Source organism: Diospyros lotus, unplaced genomic scaffold (genome assembly GCF_014633365.1).
Source record: "Diospyros lotus cultivar Yz01 unplaced genomic scaffold, ASM1463336v1 superscaf1, whole genome shotgun sequence".
Classification (NCBI taxonomy): domain Eukaryota; kingdom Viridiplantae; phylum Streptophyta; class Magnoliopsida; order Ericales; family Ebenaceae; genus Diospyros; species Diospyros lotus.
This window is the reverse complement of record NW_026267104.1, coordinates 2,497,182-2,511,800: the sequence shown is the minus strand read 5'-3', so window position 1 is coordinate 2,511,800 and position 14,619 is coordinate 2,497,182. Positions and strand designations below refer to the sequence as shown.

General features: G+C 38.3%; 1 protein-coding gene across 1 annotated transcript; it reads left to right on the top strand.

Moving 5' to 3' along the window:
• The first annotated feature begins 5,976 nt into the window (after nucleotides 1-5,976).
• Nucleotides 5,977-10,472, top strand: LOC127792960 (chaperone protein ClpB1). Its single transcript, XM_052323650.1, has 7 exons — nucleotides 5,977-6,143; nucleotides 6,871-8,038; nucleotides 8,205-8,386; nucleotides 8,486-9,108; nucleotides 9,203-9,482; nucleotides 9,580-9,777; nucleotides 9,947-10,472. The coding sequence occupies exons 2-7, from the start codon at nucleotides 6,886-6,888 to the stop codon at nucleotides 10,247-10,249; spliced, it is 2,739 nt and encodes a 912-aa protein (XP_052179610.1). The 5' UTR covers nucleotides 5,977-6,143; nucleotides 6,871-6,885; the 3' UTR covers nucleotides 10,250-10,472.
• Nucleotides 10,473-14,619: the final 4,147 nt, after the last annotated feature.

The following is a 14,619-nucleotide window of genomic DNA, read 5'->3' as shown; positions in this document are numbered from 1 at the left end:
TTGATGAATTTCGTGATCAAGCAAGGATCCGACAAGCTGCTTATAATCAGCGCATAGAGAGATACTACAATCGACGAGTAAGAGCACAAAATTTTCTACCAGGAGATTTGGTATTAAGGCGAGCAGATGTTCAGGGAGCCCGAGAAGCAGATAAGTTGACACCAAATTGGGAAGGTCCTTACAAAGTAACAGAGGTTCTCAGCCCGGGGGCATACAAATTACAGACCCTCGAGGGTACACCGGTGAAAAAAGCATGGAACGTGTAGAACTTGAGAAAGTTCTATCAGTGATAACTCTTTATTATCTTCATATGATCTGTTAGTAATAATTTTCCATTACATGTCTGGGCATTTCTTTGTTGCTTTGCGTACGCTATCCAGGAATAAATTTATTTTTTCTCCTATGCGAAAAAACTCATCATTTCCAAAGACCTGGGAAGGCACATCAGAGCAAAAGGAAGGATTTGACATACGCTCAATGGGGCTAGACCCCTCAACAATAACAAAGGATCAGATATGATCCTCGGGGGGCCCGAACCCCCGACAAAAACAAAGGATCAGATGTGATCCTCGGGGGGTCCGAACTCCCAACAGAAACAAAGGATCAGATGTGATCCTCGGGGGGTCCGAACCCCCGACCAAAACAAAGGATCAGATGTGATCCTCGGGGGGTCCGAACCCCCGGTAAAGACAAGGGATCAGATATGATCCTCGAAAAACTTAAGATAAAAGGATTAGATACGACTCAATCCCTCAAGGACGTTATGGGGATCAGGCGTGATCCTTGGGGGGCCGGAGCCGAGCCCTTCTGAACAAGCGACAAAGACCAAGTCCTGCGATAAGCAGGGGTGGAAAAAAGGAAGGATCAAGCCTGATCCCAAACGGCCTTTTCTTGTTTTCGACAAAAAGTAAAGGAAACAAGGCAACAAAAAGGCAGTAGCAAAAGAAAATTATGCGAAAAAATCTAACACTTTTATTATTACGACAGCAGATTTGGATACAAAAATGTCTACTCTAAAGAGCTCAAGGCGGAAGCAATGTCGAAGGGGATGGAGTCTACATCCAGGTTCGGGAAGCGCTCTTTGATGAGTTTCCTCATATGCTCGAACCCGCCCCGAAGAACTCTTTCTAGTTCCGCGGCATAAGCTTCGGAACTTCGGAAATCCTAGCGACCATTTTGAAAAGCCACTTGGGCATCCTTGAGGGCGGATTAGAGTTGGACATGAGCAGTGCGAAGGTCTTCTTTGCACCGAGAATAAGACTCCAACGCTTCGACTTGTCCCTTCTTGGCTTCCTTCAGCTCTAGAGTAAGTCTTTTTATATCCTCCTGAAGCTGGTGATTAACACCCTTAGTGGCGTCCAGTTCCTCCCCAAGCCGGGAATTGGCTTGATTAGCCTCAAGCATGTTTTTTTGGACAAACTCCAAATCCTCGCGCACTTGGGCTTCGGCTTCGTTGGCAAGTCGGGCATCTTCTTGCGCCAGCTCAACAGACTTAGTTAAAATATGAACACGGTGCTCGAGACTCGACAATTGGGAGGAAAAAGACTCAAACCCCCGAAGCCTTTCGACCTCAGACTCCAGGGAAATAATCCGGGCTCGAAGTTCGGATTCTCGCCGAGAGACCAAACCTTGGAACTCTGTAAGGTTCTGAGGAAGTGAAAACAAAATATAGATTAAGACCTACTCGCATAGAAAAAGGGCAAAATCAAAAGAGAAAGGAGCACAGTCGCACCCTCAGAATCTCGGCGCAGTAGTCGATTTCGTTTGGAGTTTGTAGGGTCCCCGGTAGGATTAAAGCTGTTGAGGGAACATTGGTGGCTTTAGGAGCCGGAGGCTCGGAGGGAGTAATAGCCGGGGAGGTGGCCTCCATCCTACGACGCTTCGTCCGACGTGCTAATATCTCATTCGTCGACAACGCCGAAGCCTCCTCCAGCGAAGCCTCCCCCGTCAGCTCTGAACGCCCCGCTGGTGCTAATGGCGTTAAAATTCGTTTAAAAATCGAACTGATAGGGATGCTGGGAGACGTAGCACTGGACTCCGTACCTGCCAAGGTTTGTCTTTTTTGGGCCTCTGCGCGAGCTACAGCAAGCACCTGTGCGATGGTTGCTGAATCATCTTCATGAGAGATTGGCGAGGCCGGAGGCATGGTGGAGGCTTCCCGCCGCGCGTTCGGAGAGTCTCTGGTCTGAGAAGTTAGGAGTTGGGAAGATGGGTCCCCCGAACCCCCAACAACACCCCTCTTGGAAGCCTCTTGGAAGCTCCGAGCGTCTTCCTCCACCGCTCTTCGCGACCTAGAAGGTATTGAGTTTTTTTTATTATTCTTCTTACTCTTTGGAACTCGCTCGGGAGGTGCAGCCCTCTCCGACACTCTCTGGTTGCTAGGAGAAGCCGAGGGGCCCTTACTCCCAAGGAAGTCCAAAATCATTCCTCTGGTGATAGTAGAATACGATATCTCCCAGACCTCTTCAACTAAGAAAGAGATAACAACGAAAGTCAAATACGGACAAAGGAAGAAGAGAGAATAAGGAAAAAGATGAAAGAAAAAGAGCTCACAGTTCTCGCCGTCCAAACCCGCTTGGGTAAGGCTGGGGTTGGAAAGCCATCCTTCTTCCCAGTTCCGACTGTTCTTCATAAGTCGGCAGGCGAAATCTTCGATGGTCTCGACGCTCGGACGCTTGTGCTTAGTGTCTAGAGTCCACTCGTTGCAGACAGACCAGATTTCTTGAGAAGAGTCGGATGGCCTGGGGCGGACGAAGACAAAACGCTCCTTCCAATCATCAGAATCTTTCGACCCGCCAGATTGCATGAGAGTCGAGGCAGAAATCTCAAGTCCGGAGTACCCATTGCAGGCGAGGAGACGGCCATCTTTCACGATCCGAGGGGAGATGGAGATCCACCCTCCAGGGTCGCGGTTGGTCGTGAAGAAGTAATTGAAGAGGTCCCCGGTTGGCTCAATTTTGCCAGAATGACAAATAAGGAGGAACCCCATCAAGTATTGCCATCCGAAGGGAGACAGCTGGGCGGGAGCGATGGTGAGATGTTGAAGTAAGGACATCACTCTTCTTCGGGGAGGAAGCCGAAAGCCCCTGTCAAAAGCACACTTATAAACGCAGAGGCGACCGGCGACGGGATGACACGCTCGTAAATGGATATTGAACTCTACCTCCCACTCTTCGGGGACGTTATACTTTTCTCTGAATTGTTGGCATTCCGTCTGGCTCATCCATTGGTAGGGAATGGAGGCAGCAGGGTGTTTTTCCCACTCAATAAGCTCTGCGCCGGCGGGATTAAACCTCCCAGAACCAATTATCGCCATGGCAAAGAGCTAGAAGAAAGAGAGGCGGAAGAAGTGGAAAATGCTTGCCGACACAAGAAAAGCTAAAACTGAAGGAAAGTCGTGCGGAAAGAGAAGTAGAGGGACTGAGGAGTTCCCATCTTAAAAGTTCAAACTGCGGGAATAAGAGACCAAAGGGCGAGCAATAATGAGCATTGATCACCCTGCATTGACAGAGCTCGAAAGACGAAAAGGCCTCGGACAACGCATAGGGAAGGGATACCGCCGTCAAAACCAATCGATTTTCACGCCCGCCAGACACGCAAAAAAAAGAAGGGGAAAGGAGAAGTTAGATGGAAGAGCCTCAGGAGCTTTACTACTCCTCGAGCCCTTCAAGCCGAAGAGCTCAAAGAATGGGGGGGCAAGTGATGAGGAGAACGCCCTTGGTCCCATAATTACGCTAAGACGGATACCTAGTGACGGTTAGAAGATACATGGCAGACAAGCATCGCCACGTCAATCGGATAGGCACTCAGTAAAGAAATCTCTGAGGTCTCAGGAACAGGCTAACCCACCGAAGGTCACGGAAGCAACAGCTATCCCGAACTCTTCGGAGACGGATATTATGGCGAAATCCTTATCGGGAAAGTTCCGAAGAAGGCGGAAGGAAGATCCCAAAGATCCCTCCATGATCCCTATCCCGAGAAAAGGTAAGAGAAAAAGGTGGGAGATTCTTCTTATCCTCTTCTGGAAGATATAGTTTAAAAGGGACAATTAATCCTAGACCGAGAACTGACTGAATCATCGGAGATCGACCGGGGGAACAAGTCCCCGTCTCCATTGCAGGTACCCTCGGAGAGGCAAGAAGGGAGCGTGCGGCTACCCTCTTAGAAAATCTATCATCAGTAGTATTTCTTAACTAATATATATATCGAAAAAGATAAAATATGAAAAATATTCAAAATTTTTGTCATTTTCAATATAATTATTAAATTTATTTGATTACTCTTAAAAATTAAGTTACGTAACTTATTATCTAGTATTTTTCAAATACGTTTATATCTCTCCTTTCAGATAAATATATATTGAACTTTACATATAAAAAAAATGATATATATATATATATTTGTAGTGTATCTCAAAAAATTTAATAAAAATATTTAAATATTTTTCATACTTATCTTGATAATTTTTATATTTTAATTAAAATATATTTTAATTTTATTTTGATATAATATTATCGGACGAAGGGGGCGCGGGGGGGGGGGGGGGTGGGGTGGTACTCACCTAAGATTCACCCAGGAGATTACTTATAATACAATTTTTTATTAAGACATTACTTGTAATAGGTTTTTGTATTCAAAAGCAAAAGCAAGACATAAAGACATTGATTGATTATGAAGTAACTTTTTTGGCTCAATTAATTTACATTATCTCTGTTCATAATTTGTTTAGTCGTAATTGCCATAATTAATTACTTACTACAAATGGATATGACAAATGTTTGCTTCAATGGTGACCTCTTGTGAGGCTGATTCTAACGGTGGCAAATTTTGTTTGCTAAATAAAAAAAAAAATAGGAGCTAAATCAATATTTTTAGCTAAAATTGGGCTTGTCATAGTCAAATTTCTTTGTCAAAAATTTAGCAAACTTGAAAAGCTTTATCATAGTTTGTGATTAAAATCTTATTGCCATCTCTCCCCCACCCCCAACAGCCTAATGCCCATCAACATGGGAAGAGAAAGAACTAAATGTGACGAAGATTGAATCGGTTGGAGAATAAGAGTTATAGGCAAAAGCAAAGGTGAAATCACTCGAAAAATATATGTTGAAGAGGCAACGATAATAGATCTGATACAGACGATTGGAGAAGACGAGTTACAAGTGCAGCAGACAAGTTTCAGACACTAGATTTGGTAAGAGCAGAGCAAAACCAATACCGGCGGCAGTATCTTCCTCTCCATCAAGTAAATTGAACATGATATGTGATTTTGGGATATTTTATATTTATTTTTATATTGAATGAGTGATATTATGTATTTGTATATTTGGTTATTGATTTTTTGTATTTGATTATTGATTTTGTGTACGTGCATATTTGATTATTTTGTATATATAATTATTGATTTTATGTATGTGTATATTTGATTATCAATTTTGTATATGTGTATATTTAATTATTTTATATTTTTAATTATTAATTATGTATATGTGTGTATTTGATTATTTTGTGTATTTTGTTCTTAATTTATATATTTAATTATTAATTATATGTAAATGTATCTGATGATTATTTGTGTATTTGATTATTAATTAATAAAATTTTATAATAATAAAAATTATAAATAATATAAAATAAATACAATTAAAAATTATTAATAAATAAATAAAACTGAGAATTAAATAGAAAAAATATTAGAAAGGATAGTTAATTTTTTAGATAAAATTAAAATAAAAATAAATTATTATTTATAATATAATAGAGTTTGAGATAGGAATTTTTATTAGACGTACCTAACAAAACTTCTAAAAATATGTTTAGAGGACAGGAGCGTGTGCCACAATCGCTTGAATGGGGAGTGGTGGTCTGATCCGGTAACTTCTCAATATCCCCAAAAAGACAACCAAATATAAAATGGGAGAGAGAGAGAGAGAGAGAAGTCTAGTAGTTTCTAGTGGCGCCTTCCAAAATCCCGATGTCTCTCTCATCTCCTATATTACCATCCACCGCTCTCTCTCGCTCTCTTCATCTCCCAACAACACAGAGAAAGAAGAAGCAGAAGCAGCGGCAGCTGCGATCGAAGACCACAAGTTCCAAATCTCGTTTTTGAATTTCGCTCCATTCGTGCTTGATTTACGCCTTTAAAGGTAAGTCGAACTGATCATCTATTTCGTCTCTATGTGAACGTGTTTCTGAATCCATGCGGTTGAACTGTGGGCTGCTTTCGATAATGGGTTGTGTGTGTTTCGCGAGGTTGGTTGTCAGAACTCTAGGTCAGTTTGATTGTTATTTTTCATGATTTCGGAACGCATTGATTGAATTGTAACTCGCAATATCAAGTGTTCGAGTCTCCTTGAAGATGTTGTTCTTTCTTGGATTTTGATCCTTTTATGGAACTAAGCCTGGGATTTTGGTGCTAGTTTGGGTGGGTGTTCAGCTCAGTTTCCCCCTAATTTTTGTTCCTCTGTTTTATTTTGGGTTGGAGGTTCTCAAATTAACAGCAAACTTGTTTGATTTCTGAATTGATGATTCTATACCTGATAGTTGATTCTATCACCATTTTCTGTACAAAAAGTTCTCAAGGTTTTCATTTTCCTATATTTTTTATTTTTTTCCTTGGGAGTAGTGGTGAATGATTTTAGGACTGAATTTGACAAAGTTATGAAATAGTGTGAATCAATCCCTTATTCAGTGTCCTATTTCAGGGTTATGTACAAATTATCATGAATCCTGTTAGGATCTCGGGACTGGATTGCAAAATTTCGTCTGTGGGTATTTGAATTATGTTCTTATTAGAGTTTTCTATTTCAGCTTAAAGAATAAAATCATCCATGGGTATTTGAATTATGTTCTTAGTAGAGTTTTATATTTCAGGTTCAAGAATAGACCATGAATCCTGACAAGTTCACCCACAAGACAAACGAGGTTCTTGCCGGGTCTCATGAGTTGGCTGTGAATGCCGGGCATGTACAGTTCACTCCGCTTCATTTAGCCACGGCTTTGATTTCCGACCCGAATGGTATTTTCCGGCAAGCAATTGCCAATGCTGGTGGTGGTGAAGAAGCTGCAAAATCAGTTGAGAGGGTCTTCAATCAGGCATTGAAGAAACTCCCCACGCAGAGCCCTCCCCCGGATGAAATCCCTGCGAGCACTTCCCTCATTAAGGTGCTTCGACGGGCGCAATCGTCACAGAAATCGAGAGGTGACACCCATTTAGCCATTGATCAACTGATCCTTGGCCTTTTGGAAGATTCCCAAATTGGGGATCTTCTCAAGGAAGCAGGGATCACTACTGCAAAGGTGAAAGCAGAGGTGGAGAAGCTCCGTGGCAAGCAAGGAAGGAAAGTGGAAAGTGCCGCTGGGGACACTACATTCCAAGCTCTGAAGACTTACGGCAGAGACCTTGTTGAGCAGGCTGGAAAGCTTGATCCGGTCATCGGGAGGGATGAAGAGATTAGGAGGGTTATTAGGATTTTGTCAAGAAGAACCAAGAACAACCCAGTTCTTATTGGAGAGCCTGGTGTGGGTAAAACTGCAGTCGTTGAAGGCTTAGCGCAGAGAATTGTTAGAGGGGATGTTCCTAGTAATCTCGCTGATGTGAGGCTTATAGCATTAGATATGGGGGCATTAGTTGCGGGAGCAAAGTATCGCGGAGAGTTTGAGGAAAGATTGAAAGCTGTTTTGAAAGAAGTGGAAGACGCTGAAGGGAAAGTGATTCTTTTTATTGACGAGATACACCTTGTTCTGGGCGCTGGTCGAACAGAAGGGTCCATGGATGCTGCTAACCTCTTAAAGCCAATGCTTGCTAGGGGCCAACTCAGATGCATCGGTGCTACAACTCTTGAGGAATACAGGAAGTATGTGGAGAAAGATGCTGCTTTTGAGAGGCGGTTCCAACAAGTTTATGTGGCGGAACCTAGTGTTGTAGATACGATTAGTATTCTTCGAGGTCTCAAAGAGAGGTACGAGGGACATCACGGTGTTCGAATTCAGGACCGAGCTCTTGTCGTAGCTGCACAGCTATCATCTCGATATATTACTGGTATGCAGAAATTACTATTTCCAATTTTATGAGTTTATTTTTAGTCAACACTTTTGGCTTCTTTCTTGTGCATATTGAATGCTGAAAACTGGTGTAGGTCATGAATTTACTTGGTAGTATGAAAAACAGTTGTTTCACATGCACATTTTGTTTTTCCTCCATTCAGGGCGGCATCTGCCGGACAAGGCAATTGATCTTGTTGACGAAGCTTGTGCAAATGTGCGGGTCCAGCTCGACAGCCAACCCGAAGAGATCGATAATCTGGAGAGGAAAAGGATTCAGTTAGAAGTTGAACTTCATGCTCTGGAGAAGGAGAGTGACAAAGCTAGTAAAGCTCGCCTTGTTGAAGTAAGTTTCTATTCATTATGTGTGTAGTTAGGTCTTGATGTTGGTTACTGTCAGATGCTAATTGTCTTTTTGCTTGAAACTTGCACAAACGCTGTTCAGGTAAAAAAGGAGCTTGATGATCTGAGGGACAAGCTTCAGCCTTTGCTGATGAAGTATAGAAAGGAGAAAGAAAGGATTGATGAGCTTCGCCGACTTAAACAGAAGCGGGAGGAGCTCCTGTTCACTTTACAGGAAGCCGAAAGAAGATATGATTTGGCAAGAGTAGCAGACCTGAAGTACGGTGCAATCCAAGAAGTCGAGGCCGCGATAGCAAAGCTTGAAGGGAGCACAGAGGAAAATTTGATGCTAACAGAAACTGTAGGACCGGAGCAGATTGCAGAGGTGGTGTCTCGCTGGACTGGTATACCTGTAACAAGGCTCGGACAGAATGAGAAGCAGAGGCTGATTGGCCTTGCCGAGCGGTTGCACCTAAGAGTAGTGGGACAAGATCAGGCAGTCAGTGCAGTTGCCGAAGCTGTGTTAAGGTCAAGGGCCGGGTTGGGGAGGCCACAGCAGCCGACTGGTTCATTCCTTTTCTTGGGTCCAACAGGTGTTGGGAAGACCGAGCTTGCGAAAGCTCTAGCAGAACAACTCTTTGATGATGAAAATCTATTGATTCGGATTGACATGTCCGAGTATATGGAGCAACACTCGGTAGCTCGATTAATTGGTGCTCCACCCGGGTAAGTGTTCGTTTGTCAAATCTTCTTTATTTTGCTTAGGGATCAAGATTCAAAGATGATTTACTTACTACTAGCTGTGTGTGGATGTTTTCAGCTATGTTGGGCACGAGGAAGGTGGTCAACTCACAGAAGCCGTGAGGCGGCGGCCGTATAGCGTTGTTCTTTTTGATGAAGTAGAGAAAGCCCACCCCACTGTTTTCAACACCTTGCTTCAAGTTCTGGATGATGGAAGGTTAACGGATGGTCAAGGCCGCACGGTTGATTTCACAAATACAGTGATCATTATGACTTCGAACCTTGGAGCCGAGTACCTCTTGGCGGGCTTAATGGGCAAGTCGACAATGGAGGCGGCACGCTTAATGGTGATGCAAGAGGTAAACAAAACAATGCCACTGAATTCCCACGAAAAATGTACCATCACTCACCACTTTGGAGTTGGAATAAACTTACATTTGTTGATATATATAACAGGTGAGGAAGCACTTCAAGCCTGAGCTGCTCAACCGGCTCGACGAAATTGTGGTATTTGACCCCCTATCTCATGAGCAGCTGAGGAAGGTTGCTAGGCTTCAGTTGAAGGATGTAGCCAGCCGCCTGGCAGAGCGGGGTGTCGCCTTAGGTGTGACTGAAGCGGCATTGGATGTCATCCTAGCGGAGAGTTATGACCCGGTAAGCATATTTACACATTGCCGGATATATTTACTGAAAGTCAAAAAGAAAAAAAAAAGAAAAAAAAAAACATATAGAGAAAAGAAGAGAAGGCTGCATACAAATACAATCTTCAGCCCTCCCTCTATTACTTGGATTGGTGCTAAATGTGAGGGATCTTTGTTTGCAGGTATATGGCGCTAGACCGATCAGGAGATGGCTAGAGAAGAGGGTGGTGACCGAGCTGTCGAAAATGCTCGTGAGGGAAGAGATTGATGAAAACACAACTGTTTACATAGATGCTGCATACAACAGGAAGGAATTGACATACAGGGTTGAGAAGAATGGAGGGCTTGTCAATGCTGCCACGGGGCAGAAATCGGATATACTGATTCAGATATCCGATGGGCCGAGGAACAGTGATGCCTCCCAGGCAGTGAAGAAGATGAGGATTAAAGAAATCGAAGATGAAGACGAGGAAATGGATGAATGACAGAGTCTTGTATTTCTGGTGCTGGTGCTGGGAAACCTGTTGAAGTAGTAGTAGTAGTTCAATGGTTTCCTGCAGTTTTATTTTCCTTGTTTTCTGGCATTTGGCTTGTATGTATGTATTGTATTGACGGTTTGAGTTTGGAAGAGTGAGAATGGTTGGTCAAATTGGGCTTTCTTCCCCCTCCTTTTTGGTTCAATGAAAGGGGCTTTTTTATACAGGCAAATATGATAATGGCGATATTCGTGAAAGCAATTTTTGTTTTGCTGGACAGAGTATATATGTTTATTTGATATTTTATAAATAAATTTAAATTATTTATGTCTTTGTAGGATAATTAATTTTATTAAATTTATAATTAATGTTATTTATTAATTATTTATTTACTTATTTAATATGTTCTTAAATTTTCATATATTTTGATAATTTTTAAAATTTAAATTTCTTTTTATAGATATTTTATTATTTAATATGATTTTTTTTATCAATTTTTAAATTATTTTATTTTATTTTATATTTTATTATTTTTTATAAAATATGTTTTGATAATTTTTAATTATTTATGTGAAATTATTATAATTTTATCAATAATTATTTTTACTGTTTGAGTTTTTTTTTTATAATTTATTTTTGAATATGAATTTAAAAAATAAAATATTGTTTTTTAATTTTATTTTTTTATAATTCACAATCATAAAATATTATTTTAATTATAAATTTATTATTTATGTAAACATAATAAATTTGATGATAAAAATATTTTGATAAAAAAAAATTATCTTAATGTTTATTATACGTCTTTACAAACATATAAAAAAAATATAATCATTAGTAGATAGTTAAAAAATTTAACAAATAGAATTTTTAGAATATTTTTTAGGTTTATTTTAATTATTTTATTATTAATTCTTAAAATATTTTAATTTTATTTTTATATTTTTTCTTACTCATTTTAATAAATGTTACTTAAATAAATAAAATCAAATAGACTTTGATATCATTTAATATAGTAACTTAGTAACAAGATCTCGGGAGATTTTATGTTGAATTTAAATTATTTAATAACTTAATTTATTAATTAGATAAAAAGTTTAACTAGATGTATAAGTTTAATGGGTCAAATTTAGCCTGGCCTAAGCTTGTAAGTCTTTATAGGTTAAATTTTATAGAAACAAATCAATTTTATTTTAAAAACAATTTACAAATATATTTATTTAATTAATATATAAGATATACAAATATTTTTAAAAATACAATTTCTATTTGTAAACTAAAAATTTAGAACATATAAATTAGAAGGTTGAAAATTTGCCACTTTCAGTATTTTCAAACTCTATTTTTAGAAATAGTATTAAATTTGTAAAATATTTAAAAATTATAAAAATTACTTTATATTTTGAATTCAAATTCTAACAATTACGTACGAAATATATATTTATTTATATATTTATAGTTTTTAAAGTGATTATAACTTTTTGTGTATCAAATATAAATGTTCTTGTAAAATTATGTATGTAGTATAAATTATTTAACATTTATTAATTGTCATGGTGAATTTATAATATTGTCTATATAATTCTTAAAGTATTAAAATTATTAACTTAAATATTAAAAAAATAAATTCAAATTTAAAATAAAATTATTTATAATTTTACTATTTATAAAACCAAAATTTGGTCAGGCTCAGCCACGAGCTAGGTCAGATCGACCTATGACCCAAAAAACTCTGGGCTCAACTCAACTCTATATAAATGGCAAATTGAGTTGAGCCGAGCCAAACACGCCATAACGACAAGCCTCAGCAATTTTTACAATTAAAAATAGATTGGGCCTATGATACATATAAGGAAATTAAGACTCCTTAACTAAATAAATAAAGCCCAAATATATTTTTAAGTGAGAGGTCCATCTATAAAATGGTTTAAAGGTTGGGCCAAGGACCCATTTACGTCCAAGTGGGTGACCCAATTGAGTAAATTCAAAGTTGTGGATTAACTATTAATATGAGGCAAACACACTAACATATTATTTTTTTTAATAACAAAACTATCATTTACTCTTTATTTTATTCTCTTAGCAGACATTAATGTTAGACCAGCTTCAATTCAATTTAAATTTTTTATGTTAAAATAATATATAAAAGGTATTATGAAAAATAAAAAAAGACTTTTTTTTTATAATCCTCTATTTCTATTTTTTAAGATAATGTTAATTTTTAGAAAACATTTTCTGCATATCAAATGATGATTTTTTTTAATATTTTCAAATGCAAACAGAACGTGCAAAATAAGATGATTTCCTTTGTTTAAAAAGTAAAGGTTTTACAAAAGCTTATTTTTTATTATAGAATACTTTGTGTTAAAATCTATTTTTTTAACATAAAAAATCGAGAAAATCCTAGTTCATAATCGGCCTTCGGCTTGAATTAACCTATTGTTTCTATAAACCCATGGTCCACCTACTCTTAGTCTAAGTGAATGAACAAGTCAATCACAAATCGAAGATCGAAACTTAACCCTTTAAAATCTTAACCCTTTAGACAGACACAATCAATACACATATTTGTACATAGATAAATCGAATAGCTATGACAAATCAACTTTTTACTCAAAAGAGCAATAGCATGATAAGACATAGCTTATAATAAAACTTTTCATTCAAAGGTAAGACATAGGGCATTGATTATGAGTAAATTTTTGTCACAATTAATTTATATTATCTTTATTCAGAAATGGTATGTCAAATGGATATGACTAAGACTGAGTACAAGTTCGATTAAATTAAACTAATTGAATTGAATAGATCAATTTTATTCAACTTTTTAGTAGTCGATTAACGATTCAATTAGTTTTTGTAGAAATTTTTGTTATCGGTTCGATTTTCATTGTCAGTTAATCGAACTAATTGAATCGATCAATATGCAAAACGATGTTGTTTTAAGTGCATTACAAAATGAAAACAGTAGATATGGAAGGATAGAATCGATGTTACCTTTGGTCCCTCATTTTGAGTTATACTCATCCTTTTATCTTTTTTTCTTCTTCTTTTCTGACGTCTGACCTGGCCACCCCTACCACCTCCATCCCTCGTCTCTAGGCTTACCGACTAGAGATAAAGACAAAGACGAAAGGTCGACTGGCCGAGCAAATGGTCGAAGTTGAAGGGTTGGCTCTTTGTCTTCGTCTCCAATTTGCTTGGCCTTTCATCTTCATCCGACATCGACGTCGACCCAACATCTCTCTCCCTCTGATTTGCACCACCGTGCTTGTCTGTCGACACCGATGACCCATTCAATAAGTTTTTTGGCAACTTTATTTTATATTAAAACCTATATCTACTAAAATTCAACCGTTAAATGCTTTTGATTTTTGGGTATGTGGGTTACTGAGCCAAAGTGAATTTGATGGTCTATTATGATCATCGGAATCCGTAGTGGATGGTGGCCGATGATGTTTTTCCATAAACGTATTTTGAGTTTTTTGACTATAAAATTAATTTTTAGATATACAAAAAATCAATTGTTTGATCAAACTCATTTTTGGATATATGAATCACTGTATTTTGGGGAATATGATGATTGGTTCCGATCATTGATATATTTGGTCAGCGGCAACAGTAAGGCCAAACTAATATTGGGCCTCTTCGATTAATTTGTGGGTTAGTTTGGTTTTCGATTGGTTCTGTTACCACGGTTTAAGTTTCAGTTAGTGATTTTCAATCGATTTGGTAATTGAACTGACCATTTGCACACCCTGAGATATGATAAATGTTTGCTTCAATAGTGACCTCTTATAACAAAAACTTGTAAAAATATGTTTAGAGGACAAGAGCATATGACACAATTGCTTGAATGACGAGTGGTAGAAAAGTTGGGTTTGATCTAGTAGCTTTTCAATTTTTGAAAAAAGACATAACCAAATATAAAATAGGAAAGAGAGAGAGAGAGAAAGAGAGAGATTTAGTGGGTAAATCACACCAAATGTTACAGAATTTTGGTGTCTTTTCTATTTTATTCACTAAACTTTAATTCTTTACAATATAATCACAAAAGTTTATTTTATTTTATTTTTTACAATGTGGTTACATTTAAGATTTTTCCACAAGCCTCTCATCAGAGTTGGTGACTTGGCACTGATTTGTGGCTGATATGGCACTCACATGCTGATTGTGTAATAATTGCTAGTAAGAAGTTGCCATGTGTCACCACCCCCAAATTCTCATGAAAACCCTCATCTTTCTCTCTCTATCTCTTCCTTCCTCCCATCTCGTTCTTGCCCACGCTATTACCTTCTTTCTAGTTGCCGTTCATCGTTGTTGCACCCGCTATCGGTGTTTTCCTTCGACCTAGCCACCGCCGCCATCGTTGAAGCTGC